Source organism: Varroa destructor, unplaced genomic scaffold, assembly GCF_002443255.2.
Source record: "Varroa destructor unplaced genomic scaffold, Vdes_3.0 BEIS01000007.1, whole genome shotgun sequence".
Taxonomy (NCBI): Eukaryota; Metazoa; Arthropoda; class Arachnida; order Mesostigmata; family Varroidae; genus Varroa; species Varroa destructor.
The window spans coordinates 2,809,957-2,824,321 of NW_019211460.1; the positions used below are offsets into that span (position 1 = coordinate 2,809,957).

General features: G+C 39.8%; 1 protein-coding gene across 12 annotated transcripts in view; it reads left to right on the plus strand.

The window, feature by feature from the left end:
* The window catches only part of ATP8B (ATPase phospholipid transporting 8B), a 74,176-nt gene that overhangs the window by 36,115 nt on the left and 23,696 nt on the right, over positions 1–14,365 (plus strand). For all 12 annotated transcript variants that reach the window (XM_086975906.1, XM_086975901.1, XM_086975900.1 and 9 more), the window contains 9 exons: positions 6,606–6,664; positions 7,296–7,400; positions 7,977–8,129; positions 11,640–11,681; positions 11,981–12,182; positions 12,486–12,618; positions 12,823–13,007; positions 13,130–13,274; positions 13,523–13,778. In XM_086975906.1, coding sequence (XP_086832032.1) covers positions 6,606–6,664; positions 7,296–7,400; positions 7,977–8,129; positions 11,640–11,681; positions 11,981–12,182; positions 12,486–12,618; positions 12,823–13,007; positions 13,130–13,274; positions 13,523–13,778 — 1,280 coding nt within the window. The remainder of the gene's footprint in view (positions 1–6,605; positions 6,665–7,295; positions 7,401–7,976; positions 8,130–11,639; positions 11,682–11,980; positions 12,183–12,485; positions 12,619–12,822; positions 13,008–13,129; positions 13,275–13,522; positions 13,779–14,365) is intronic.

A 14,365-nucleotide genomic window follows, 5' to 3' on the forward strand; every position in this document is an offset into this window, starting at 1 on the left:
CGAACTCACGGACGTGCGCTTTCGGGCTCGATTTTCAGATGTAACCTTATACGTTCATAACTTAATTGAAATAACAACCTTACGCCAGCCTGCATGTTATTAAAAGGAAAAAAAAAAAAAAAAAAAAAAATCGTATTTTTAGAGCCTTTCTAACAGTTTTTCACTCACACACAAAGCTGATTCCCCTTTTTCACCATTCGAAATCGAGTTTTTTTTTTTTTTTGTTTTTTTTTATATATACTCTAGCTTCGCGCTTAAATATCTCAAACTTGAGGGGAGTATTTTGAAACACATTGGCGGCCTTAAGTATATGGCATGGTTCCGAAGTCGAATGAACTATCACGGGTGCGGACTAGCTTAAACGTCAATCTCTAAGAGATATCTAGCTAATCTTAAAAAAGTGCGCTTTCAAGACAAACTAGCTGCATTCGAAATCGCTAATTATGAGCCACCTTTAACAGAAATTGGTCTGTATTACCCGTTATAATAGAGAAATATGTTCCATAAATGGAGAGCTAGACGTTATAATGCCGCGTGCGGTTGTCGGCGTGTAAATATGCTGTGAAGACCGTAGACTTACTGCACGTACCAGAACCGGAGAGAACTAGCAGATTTCCCCGATTAAGCCGATTAAGCTAAGAAAAGTCCAATGAAATTGTCCGGATTTGAATTGAGCCGTATGCAGGTTTCGGGTGTCCCTTAAAAATATGTGCAATCAGGATATTCCGTGTCTGACTCATATGGGACTTTCTGCACAGACGACTTTTTGCGACAAAACAACGCTACATAGCAAGATTGCGGCTTATCCTAGAAACGACAAGTGGGAGTTTGGATTATTGGCTCAAAAGACACGCTTTACTCGTTAGGAGCACAATAGCATTATTAATCTTTAGACATCCTTGTCACTCAGGTGTTTTTGGTCTACATGTTCAGCTAGTATTCGTTGGCATTGGCTTAAAACTAAGCAACATTATAAAAATTTATAGTCGATCATAGCAGGCTTTCCCACGCTGTCGTAGTACATTATTACCGACTATATTTAACACAGTTTTATTTTTTAAGGATAGTCAAGTCGCCCCTTCTAACTCCTTAGGGTTTCTGTTACATAGGAGATTGAAGGTCCGGTTAGTCATAGGGCAGTTAACTGGGAGTTTCCCAGGCGACCATTTGAAAACCTCGATCATTGCTTGCTACTTACTTAATTATTAGCGATGTTTATGCTGGACGCGAGCTTTCAAAACTGAGCTTTGTTAATGAAGACCAAACACAGTTCGAGTTACATTATTTTTAATGGCTTCAAACTTTCTGGTGGTTTTCTTATAAGTCTATAGTCGAAATGGCAATTAAGTAACGACAACGAAGATTCGATGAAATCCCGATAGGCGCATATTAAGGAAAACGAAAAAGCGTCAATGCAGTGAATTAAGAAAAAGCCATGTTTGCCACAGATATGATTTGAACACGTGGGTCTGTTTGTTTCATGTTTTCTCAGATAGTAGATAAAAAAAATAACTGTTGCCTGGGTGAGTCCTAAGCGGCCTCGAGTCGATGTAGATCGATGAAAAAAGTGGACTTAGCTTTTGGACCATAATTATACAGAAAGTTTTACGACCTATACAGAGTGTCAGCAGTGGAATAAGTTCTACTGCGTATTTACGTTGGTTAAAAACGCAGCGAAACGTTTTTTCCTCTTATTTACTGATAGTCTTGTGTATCTTGTTAAATCCTTGTTGTTTAGCTGGCGGATAGCCACGCTAGTTCCGTAAAATCGGGTGTTTTTTTTAGACAATAAACTGAACTAAGATTAATCTTTATGTTCTAATAATATCGATAACATGCTTTATCACCTTAAATGGTCGAGCAGCAGAATCTGTGGAGATGTTCTTTTATGTATGTAGAAAGTGCTCCAGCCTGGCGTTAAATGTGTGTTCTTCTAGTTATATATAGTATAGAATAATAGTAGTAAATAATAGTATAGAATATATATAGCGTGGTGATGATTATCGAATTGATATACTTGATGAAACAGGAGGCACATGAGTTTAATCAGGAAAAGTAGAAAAAGGTGGAGTTGTTACTATTATTCTACGTCGCCTGTGGCGCGTATAACATTGTCACGACCACAGCACCCGTTCTAAACGGCGGCAGCGGACAATGTCCTTAACGTAGAGATCTAACCACTCCTTGGGTGGCCTATTCATCCGCAAATCCCAGGTCATTCGTTCATGGCACTATACCTCGTTTGTTCTCTATAGAGGATCACCATAATATTGATGCAACTCACAGCACTGGTGATATGCCGACGATTTTAGAACTGCGAAAAAATAACCGTCAAAATTTCCCATATTTATCAGATGTTTCATCTGCTCTCTGGTTAGGTGAAGCATCCATTGCTGCGACCACTGAAAGCATCCTAGGTTTTCAATTTCCAACTGTTATTAGGAAGACAGCAATAATATGTTACGTTAAGGACAAGCCTTTCTGGTTTGGCTAGAAACGTCTTAACTCAATTGAGTTAAGTTTCTCTACGAGCTCCATTTTACATTTTATCAGGTAGCCGTATAAAGAAATCTCAAATACATAAAACTTCTTAAACATTTTGATATCTATTTTTATAGCTTGTTTTTTTAAGTGTAGGAAGAGCTACCGAACGTAGCCGTCGCGGAAACCCTGTGGTGAATACACTGCAAATATAAATAAATAAAAATATGAAGATACTTCTAGTAAGTTAATTTATTAGTCATATGTTGTAGGGTAGCCTTGCCGTTTAAACTACAAACTATGAGCGGTCTGTGGCCTAAATTCAGCTGAGCACTTCGTGTAAACGTTTTGTTTCTGCTGAAAACATAGTCATAGACACCGGCTTCCTGGAAAGGCATATGACCGTCCGTCGATTTCGTGTATGGATATCTATAAAAACCACTGTTCGTTTGTCTTATAAGTGAACCGTAAACACCAGCCGTTGCAGACCATAATAAAAAAAAAAAAAAAAAATGATAGAATATGGAGTCACTCGTTGTACATGGAGTAACTGTGATATTCCTTCTATCAGACATAGAAAACTAACAATAAGGAGAACTATCAGTCAGTTAGTCGGTTTATCGTTTTCGCTCCGCATGGACTATTGAAAATTTTAGCGAAAAAAAAAAAAAACAATTTTTTATCACGTTAATAAACCGATTACATTTATGCGCTTGTATGTAATGTACGCTAAGCCAAAGACTATAACATAATCGGGTCAAGTATCGCTAAGGTTATCAAGCGTAGCCTTACATAGATAAGTGGGGGCGATTAAAAACGATTTTTTGGTGGAAAATTTGCCCCCTAACGACAAGCCACGTTTTGTTAGGATCAGATCGAAATTGCCTGCGTTTACCGTTCAAGAAACACTGCATATGCAATAAAAACTATTATAGACACTGAGTGAAAAATTTATTTCTACTGATTAAAGTTCTCGTATCCGCTAAGTGTTTGTTGTTATGCTAGTAGACAGTGATTTAGCATGGAGCGAGTAACGAAGTATCCTTTCAATTCTAGAATCGTTCTTATAAAACGTTGTTAAAAGTAATATCAAGCTCACTATAGGAGAGCTCACGACGAACAAACATTGCTAGCTGAGAACTAGTAAACTCTTTATCGGCAATATCTGCGTGTGCTGGGATGATTCATCATTTGGACTTTTGGCGGGTTTTTTTAAAATACTCAGCATAATAAATATCTGTTAATGCTGGAATTGGTTGAGTATTTCAAACGATGCAATTTTTTTGTAAGGATCGTCATTGCCAACACCTTGTTAAGGACGCGGTATTATAATCTTCGTGGAACGGTTGGGCGCATCTTGAGCAAATTACGAATACCTACTAGTGGTAGTCTGCTATGAATGGAAATTGGTCACTCAAATAAGTTGAAAGAAGCTATTGATTGATAGCTGGAGGATCTTGTGGCTGTGCGTTCGGCGCTTCATTCACCCACAACCGTGGTACTCACTTGCAACAATTACATCTTTTTTATATCAGAAAGAAATCGAACGCATTAGAAAAAAGTTTCTGTTAGGGTTTATGCGAACAATTATTATATAATTGTTCGCATAAACCCTATAGGGATTTAACCTTATAGTAAAGTTTTTTTTCTCAATTTTTAATTAAAAAACTTAGCTTCAACAGGGGCTCTTTGTTGTAACGCAGTCTCTATCTTGTATTGATACGATATCTTAAAAAGGGTCAGTTTAATTTAAGGAACGCAACGCTGCCCCTCACTCCGAAAGCGGTAACGATTAAGTTATATTAGCAGCAGAGCTTCTGAGGAGGTCTTTATGGCGTGTAATACGCATCATTGGCGTGAGAAAGCCTTACTCACCTACTGAAGAACTGGTTCTTACACATTCATGTCCATCGACAATTTACCGAGAATCTCCGCTCTTGATTCTTCCGTCTGCGACCAAGCCCCGATCCGAAGGGACGAGATGGATGTTGCTTCTACTGCAAGCAGCAGAGGGAGCATGATGCACGGCCTTCCTATGCAGCTGCAGTAGTCAACTGACAATAATCTGAGAGAAGAACCTGATTGATACGCCTGTTGAAGCAGTGCAGAAAGACCGTTTGAGAATGTTTCACCATAAAATCAGTCAACTATTGTTTTCGCGTATTTACTAATATTGTGCACACTGAATCCTAGATGGCATAACCTTTCCTCTTTGGCTGGCGCACACCTAGAGTTCTTCACTGCGGTTACACTCCTTATTTAAAGTCCCTGTACTGACGTCTTGCCTTCATCGAGTTACTACTCTACCACAGAGAGTTTTTGAACGTAATAAATTTATTAAATAAATATAAACAACATTTGACTTAGACGGACATTATATAGAAACTGGCACATATGATACGTTTAGGAGATACCGGTCTGCTTTTTTATTATGCGGCGTTTAGCTTTCGATTCGAGCCTTTCCTTAGACTAACAAAGTTCAGGCCAAGCAGGGCAACTGTCTCAGGAATACTTCTGACCAATATTGCAACGTCGTCATTCTATGAAAATTAGAGCGAGCTACATCTAATTACATAAAGTTAAAAAAAGTAATTGATTGAAAAAGAGAAAATCTGACGGTTAGAAAGCAACTTACTTAGATATTTTGGGAAAAATATGCGTGATAATAACTTGAGCCGTTTGGCCAGATCCGATCGAATCAGGTTGAACCGCCGTCGTACTTAAGCCTGGCTGAGGCATGCAGCTGCGCCCATATACACAGCGTGTGTAAATGTCCGTGTGACCCCATGAATTCGCGAAAGCGGCAGCTCACTTTCCATGCCACGGGCGCCAGGCCCCAAAGAGTGGAGTGGACCTCCCGATAACTCCTCCCTTTTTGGGCCATTTCCTTCCCCCGATGGCTAGGAAATCGAAGGCGAACAAAGATTCACTGAAAGCAAAGGCAGGGCCAACCCGAACCAGACCAAGATAGGGAGGTAGCCAGGCAGGCAACCGAACGAACGACCGAACGGCGAATTCCCTGATCGTCAGCTCGCTTTGAATCGCCCCCACCTTCGCTATAGCCTTTGCATTAGACTTTGCTTATGGTTCCTGCCGAGTTCTCGGGAGGGGAAGACTGACGGATGAGTATTCCCTTTACCACGAGGCCACTGCACTATACTCCATGGGAAGAAAAAAATAGATTACTTGACCAATGATGGAATCGATACCGAGCTCCTGAATAGGTCAAAACAGAATGTATTTGAATTATAATAGTAATATTCATAATGATTTCAATAGTCAGTGACTAGAAGTTGTATTCGGAAAGAAAAAAAAAAAAGAAGAAATTCACAAATGAATGAAAACGCGTTCAGCTTGCGATCCAACGACCAAAGCCATCGTTTAAATTCGTTAGGTAGTAGTCGGTGTGCCAGTGGTCTATACGCCAGGGGTCGCTAATTTAACTGGGCAGAGTGATTTATTTAAACAAACGAATATAACAGACAAACACCAGTATATAATAGTAACGCCGCTGAATAACTGAATTTCAATACACAGCTATCAATGGGCACATCCGGGATATTCAGTCCCCGTATTTTATATAACAAAGTTACGTTCTAATATAGGATTTTCTACAACATTCGAAAACAAATCTCCAAAGATCGGTTGGACTGCTTGTAGTGCCGATGCAATCGCCATACACTACTCAAAAGTCGTGATTTTTTTTACTAATAAATAGAGCAGACTCATTTGAGGAAGTTGTAACTAGGTGCGATACCTCGCTCGACTTGCTACCGTCGTGAATGCGCCTACGGAGTATTCTGGTAATTCTGGAATACGGGTAACTCTGGAAAACCTAATGTTACTTGACGTTTGTCAAAGTATCCAAGAAGAAGGTGCTTAAAAACCATGCTTAATACTCTTGGCTGGGCGTGCAGGGCTTGCTTTATATGTATACATATATATATATATATATATATATATATATATATATATATATCATGTATCATATCATGCATTGCACGTCATTGCCGATATCTTTCAAAGTATATATTAATATGATGAGATAATGATCAAAACTCATAGTATTTCTTGATGTTTTCTGACCATAAAATATCTATGTCTGATACTATCTGAATTTTCAGAAACACAACGGCGGATTCGGGCCAATAATTCGGAGTTTAATGCGCAATTCAATTACGCGGTAAGTATATGCACGTGTACATGGGTGTGTGACGTCTTTCGAAGTGAATAGACGCCATTATTGTAAAGGGGGTACAAGCAGATGTTATCAGCAACCGAAAACATTTTGACTCTGAGACCTGTTCTATTGTTTTTAACTATCATTCAATTAAGCGGTTTCGAGACATTTTTAGTTAATGATGACGACTTCCAAAAAACTGGTTCTTGTATCATCATGAGCGTTACTGCCATATTTCTGTTTACGAGTGCTGTTTGAGAGATGAAATGATTGTATATACAAAGGGGAATCTACTAAAAGAAATATTGCACATTGGAGAATCAGCGTATTTGAAAATGCGCGCCGAAAAAAAGTTTGGTATGAGTGAATACGAAAGTAAAATTCTGGCTGGATATTGAATACGGTCATTTTAAACTGTGTTTGGGGAAGTTTGTAACCGTATATATATATATATATAGTTTATAAAAAAATATAGCTCGAAAAACGTTTCTTTTTTCACTACCGAGTATTCTGAATGACTTCTAGGGGGATCCACTGCTCCAGTCCTAGGCTGTGCCTAAGTAAGGTGGTGCGAAATTTATTTGTTTCGTTAACTACGATGTGATATGAGCTTATTTATGGTATGATATTACAGAACAACTACATTAAAACATCAAAATATACGGTGTTGACGTTCGTCCCAAGAAACCTCTTCGAACAGTTCCAGCGGCTTGCCAACTTTTACTTTCTGTGCCTACTTGTGAGTATAGAAGAACGTATCAATAGGGAGAACGCTTAAAACTACTCCGGCTCAAATATTATTCTGTTTGCGCAAAACCAAACAACGTCACAGTGAAAAAAACATAGATACACACATTAAACTACAGATAGCGAAAAAGATTGTAAATATTAACATGGGTAACTTGGTTTTATGTATCTGTTGCATTGTTTAACAAGTCTATTGAACACGTTCAAAAAACTCCAAAAAATTAAATCCTATTTAGGGAGTATTTAAGATTTGCGAATCTGAAATTAAGAAGAGACAGTAAACCCCGACGTGGAGCTTAGAATATTGAGAATATTTCCGCGACGGAGCGAGCCTGCAGATGTTTTTTTGCCTATTTTAATTTGAATTTTCATAGGCTTGCCTCTAACTTGCCCGTTTATGTCACAAAAGATACCTGTCTGAGTTCTGTTATACGATTCGACCTTCTATTTTATTTTTCGTAATAATACACATATGAGGTTAAAACTCCTAATCATACCGGGTATCTGTCGCAATATCATGATTTCAACAATAATTCTTTGACCTGTTACCCTATGATGTTTGCTATAGGTTCTGCAGCTCATCCCTCAAATATCGTCACTGACTCCAGTAACAACGGCTGTACCACTTATTGTCGTTTTAACCTTAACTGCGGCCAAAGATGCCCTCGATGACATCCAGAGGCATCGATCTGACAACTCCGTCAATAATCGACTATCTAAGGTACAGCACAAGCAAATATCTATTTTCATATCTTGTCCAAACTAAACTTTCTCTTTAGGATTTTTATTTTAAAATCCTTAATTTTATTCAAAATTCAATTTTTTCATAATAAACGGGTAGGTGACTTTCAGATAGTCTTAGTGGAAGATAATGCACTTGCCCTAAGTGAGCCTAACTTTGATCGCCGACGTATGGCCGCCGGAAACAGGGTAGACGTCGAAAAGTTGTTTCGGGCGATGCAGCTGTCAATAATGTTTTGTTATGATCGGATGATTGAATATGAAAAGATTGTCCCAGGAACTCGACGACTCTTGCGTAGACGATCAGTGAATAGAGACCCGTTCGAGACTGACTTCTTAATGACGGACATCGACCAAGCTCGTTTGGCTCGGTAGTCCAATAAGCCGCGGGTCCGGACCAGACAAGGAAGGGGCGCTAAAAGAATACTTTTACCTTAGACCCTTATTGGACGGTACTATTTAATGAGTCTTTCCGAAGGGGCGCCCTACCTGTTCAGTGGTTAGAAACCAACGTCTAGTCATCTTTAGAAGTAAATAGGGCACTGAATTGTCAATCTCGTCGTTTACAATTGTAGCGAAGGGTGTTTGCTATAAACTATTGGGCCTTGCTGCTAACAGCAAAACGAAGTTGGTTCCTAAAAAGCGCTGCTGTAATTCAAAACGAGTATTACGACATTCGACGCGACCAGTCAGCCGGGACGGCGTGTAAGGCTCTCCTAGTTAATACCAAAAACTCATTAAGTAAGAGCACGCAACAACTATGCGACGTCTTCGCAAATTTCAAGGGGGTCTCAGATTCGGTGCCAAAGGGCGCATTTTTTTAATTCATGGCAAAGCAAGGGTTCCGAGAATAATTCAACAGTTTGTAATGGTTACCTTTCAGAAAACCCATATAAAGACTGATGATGGCACGAAAAAATGTAATTTTTCTTTTGAACCACTAGTCTCGCGTAGGGCGAGTAGGGCCTCCACTTGTATACGGCATTGTTGCAGAATCTATCAACAAAAGGCTGGGGATCCAGAAGGATAATTTCATATGTTGACAATCTTCTTGTGTGTAGAAACAGCACCTACTCAGTTCAGCAAACGTTAGCTAAACTGCATGTCTCTTAATTCAGACTTAACTGTGAATCTGACGAATATGGCAGCGATAGAATTTAGGAGAGGAGGACGCACCGTTCGCAGACGCGATCTCTATTTGCGATCGCTGCTCGCCTATGTAAACACTTTTCCTCCATTAAACCACTTCTTTTGTTCGACGATAGACGCTTCTCGCTGCAGTCATGGAGAAGCGCAGAAAAGCAATGATAACGACGTTTACCATCAAAAATCGCCGTCTTTTCTCAGTCGCTGCTGGCCTCTGCCTATTCGACCTTTCAATAGACCCAGTAGCACTTATTTGGGAAGACCTCCGTCTTGTGATCCTGGACCAACTAAATAACTCAAAACTCTCTATCCTAAATGTGTCTCCGAACTGCAGCGCACAACACAAAATCGGTTAGCTTTCCCCTGCGAAAAACATTTCTGTTCCTCAAAAAACTCCAAGAAACGTTTTGACTTATCGCCTATTTCGCCTACCGTTAACGATAGCTCGCGACTTGGAGGGGCATTCAAGGAAGCAGATGTAGGGTTCTACCAACCTGGAGCTATGTTAAACCACGCATTGAACCCCTTATAACGCTATATATCACATATAGGTGCGTGATGCATAGCTTCCACCGGAAGTTATACACCGCTACAGAGGCTCATGAACCTCCGGAAACAATGTAATGGGTACTACATCTCCCGATGTGCTCATATAATCTCGCTAGCGGACTGACCATCTTAACCATCCCATAAACTATTGCTTTCGTTTTCTTATTCTATTTTCTTCTCAAAACAGTTATGAGAGTATGTTTATACAAACCAGACCATTGTTGTAAACGATCTATCTGATAAGGACGAATACATTTTACTGAACTAAAATTCACCTGAATACAACAAATGTTATCTTACACAATTTAGGCCTTTGATTTGACCTTTTTCCTCTATATTTAGTAACTGTATTACTTGATAGTGACTTAGTAAAGAGCTTTTTTCTTTTATTTTTATTTATAACCATTGCATTAGGACAAGATCCCAGTAGTTTATGGCCTGTGAACGTTTACGACCTAATTTCCCATATGTTTGTCGGCATTCAAGTTAGAAGAAAATTGCTAATGGAGAAAGAAAGACGTGGACAAGGCGGAACATTTGTTCTGATTCAAACGAACTAAGCCAAGGTTCTGTGACCTAAGACATCGAGCGACCGTTATTGCCTGTGCTTAGAGCCAGCTACTTAAATTAAGTAGTTGAAATAAGCCGAAAGCGGTTAATACATAATCAGTGGTACTCGAAATGACCCTGAATATCCTGACATGGCCCCAACCGCGGCCCTGTTGTGGAATCATTTTGGGAGCGATGTGTTGGTACGTATAATTATCACGTCTGATAATGAGGGCTGTAAGTAGGAGATATGTGGACTTATCACCTGGATGCCTCTTACATAGCCCCTGTTATATTTAAAATGAATTAAAAATTTTTGAGACAGGATCGATTTAGTCAATCGAGTTTAGATTTTAAGCAAATTCAAAGATGAATATTTGCAGGCAGCTCGCTCACAGTTACTAGCTCACCTTCCAATTCTCCTACTACTGAAGCCAGTTGTTTGCTTTTAATTAAATCCTCAGTCTCATTTCTCTTTAAAAAGTTACAAAGTTTACTGTCGCGTCAATTGGCCCCGAACCCTTGGAGAGTCTTTGCCCTTTTCTCGCGTTCACTGCCAATACTTACTATAACTATAAACATTTACCTAATTTACCATCAAAACCATTTCTTATACACTGTAGTATGTTTAAATATTCTACAAAGATATAACATCTATCCATTGGCAGGCACGAGAACAGCTCGTACATAGCCATAAAGGATTGACTTGGATGGTAGCCGTTCATAAACGCTTGATCGTAGGCTTCTAGGTCTCTAGATTAGTTTGTAACAGCCATCTTGGCGCTTAGCAGCCTGACCGAGGGAACACCCAACGCAGTTTCGCGTTAATAGCCATTCAAATAACGTAGGCAACGAACGGGCCTTGTTGAAACCCGGCCGCCGACTATATACAATTGTCATTTTATTATGTCTGTCCTAAATAGTTACTTATTACTTAGATTCACTTATTAGTGCTGGTAACGATAAGTACAAGGTTCACATCTGTGTGAACAGGATTCCTTCATTTTTAATATCAATACATTCCGAAGTCAGAACTCACGTATCTACCAATCTAAATATATTATATTAGACTGAAGTGTATAACTACTTGGAGACTGATGCGCCGTTCTACTTAGTTTCCGAGTCATGCAAAGAGAAGACATCGGATCGACTGATTCAAATGATATAGACTGAAGTTAATTCTACATTTCCAGCAATGATTTGGAATAGCAACACGTGGTTACTGTTGTTTTTGCTACTGTTTTAGGTGCTGAGAGGGAGCACCGTCGTAGAAGAACGATGGCACAAGGTACATATAACAAGCACACATCAATAGTAATACACGCAAATTAAAATTACAGGCAACAATTAATCTTCGAAGAGCGAAAAACCAACCGATTTGAGTCTTCTAAATACTCTGTGCTCGTATACATCTCATTTGAGTTAAACATCTTCTGGCCACGATCTTCCTGAAAAAATACACTGACAACTATTCTAAATAATGAAAATATGAAGAGATACTAGTTTGCTACACATTTTTATTTACATACATTTTAGCAATGAGAGGCCAAATTCCTATAGCTTACGTAGCTGTTCTTCACTTGATAGGTTCAAGTGGGCGACCTGATCTTTATGGAGAATGACCAATTTGTAGCAGCCGATCTGCTTTTGCTGTCCTCTTCAGAGCCTAATGGGCTTTGCTATATTGAGACGGCTGAGTTAGACGGCGAAACTAATCTCAAGTGTCGTCAGGCCTTACCAGACACCGCCGAGATGGCCAACGACGCACAAATGCTCGCCAAATTTAACGGTGCGTATGGAACTACAATAAGAATCTCAAACTATATTTGTTAACATACAACTTGTTTGCCAGACATGTGCTATCCCTTATAATAATAAAGGCACTCTTGAGTTTCTAAGCTATCGAAAAGTATTCGTATTCATTCACCCATGCCTACTCTTACCTAACAGCCATGCAGTTCTGAACCGCATAAAAAACAGCGCACGGTTGAGACACTTTCGAAAAAAAAAAACAATCCTCTAAAAGGTTTAATCCTGAAGATACTACCCCTAAATGGTTGATAAAATAATAAATATGCCTTGCTATTTGCAGGCGAAATTGTGTGCGAGCTTCCGAACAACAACCTGAATAAATTCGAGGGTGCATTACATTGGCGAAATCAGACATACGCTCTTGATAATGACAAGATTCTTCTCAGGGGTTGTGTGCTTCGGAACACTCATTGGTAGGTACCGAATGATAAATGGTTTAGTCTCAGTTGCCGCTATGCGGTGTATTGATTTAACTGAAGCTTTCGCCAAATCATAAATGTCTGATGTGATACGGTCTCGTCCTGTAATTTTTTCGTGTCTGCATTCAGCGGAAACGGCACTAATCTGTCCGCTTATTCTGTGGTTGGTTAACGTGGCCATGCGTTGTAAACGACCAGGTGCTACGGCATGGTGATCTTCGCAGGTCGCGACACGAAGCTCATGCAAAACAGCGGGAAGACGATCTTCAAGCGAACCTCGCTCGACCGTCTCCTCAATGTCCTCATCCTTGGCATAGTGTTTTTTCTATTCAGCATATGCTCATTCTGTTCAGTAGCCTGCTCCGTATGGGAAACAGTAACAGGTTGGTAAACCGCGACTACAAGCCAACAAATCAACTTCGAAGACATTATTGCTACTATGACGGGCTGTGTTACTGCTTGGACAAAGGCCTATTTCAAAGTAATCGGTGTGCGCGAATTTCAGGACAATACTTTCGGGATTATCTTCCGTGGGATTCTATAATTGCTACGGACAATCCAGTGGGAGCCGCAGCGTTGATAGCGTTGCTGGTCTTCTTCTCCTACATCATTGTGCTCAATACTGTTGTGCCCATATCGCTCTATGTCAGGTATGAGCGTCACTGATAATCCGGTACCGCATTGGCTTAATGTAATCAGCTTGCTTTACGTTTGCCGCTACTTCACAATTTTATTTGAAACAGTTACGGAGCATGACGTTCATTGCGGATACTAGTAGCTTAGTTTCAGCATACGAAATAAATGTAAAATTAAGCAGAGGAAGACTTAGTAGTTGGAACTCGATAGTCAGGTCGATAAATTGGATCCGTTATGAACCAATCTTCTCGTTTTGTTGCAGTGTCGAAGTAATACGCTTCTGGCATTCTTTATGGATCAACTGGGACGAGAAGATGTACTATCTGCCAAAAGACCAGGCAGCCCGGGCCCGGACTACCACTTTAAACGAAGAACTGGGCCAAATCGAGTATATCTTCTCTGATAAAACTGGGACGCTTACGCAAAACATCATGACATTTAACAAGGCCTCTATTCAAGGCAGACTGTATGGCGAGATTATTGACCCCAGCACCGGGGAGCCCATGGAAGTCACCGAGGTAATTAATGCATTGTAAATTTCCGTAGAAATAGAGGCACTGAACGAGACTCGTAGCACAGTGTCTACTAATTACGACGTATGCGAAAATTCGAATCATCACCTACAGTTCAGGCATCCAGTTCCGTGTTTTTCCATTCATGGAGAAACATGAATGGTAGATGGCTGAATATATAGTACAGCGTATCGTTATTTAATTAAATTACATCGGCGTTATGGTAACAATAGAATATCTTAGAAGTGAGTTTCTCTACAACTATCCATAAATTCGTGATTCGATTGCACGAAGATCTCGTGAAAGCTTAGTGGGGCCTAATAGTCAAACTCACACAAGGAAAGCTATCGTGAAGAGAATATGCTGGGCGAGCAGTTATAGTCCGGAAGGGGAAGTGCCTCTGTCACAAAAAAAAAAAAACAAAAATTGGAAACACAAATTAAAGACAAGGTCACCCCAGTCAAACTTCAAAAAGAGCCCCCTTGTAACGATTTCTCTATTTCGCAATAGGGTGGCAGAGTACGGAGTGATGTCCATAAGAGGGCTCCGACGTCAAATCAATTGGTTTTAGTTGTCGTAAAGCGGCTAAAAGC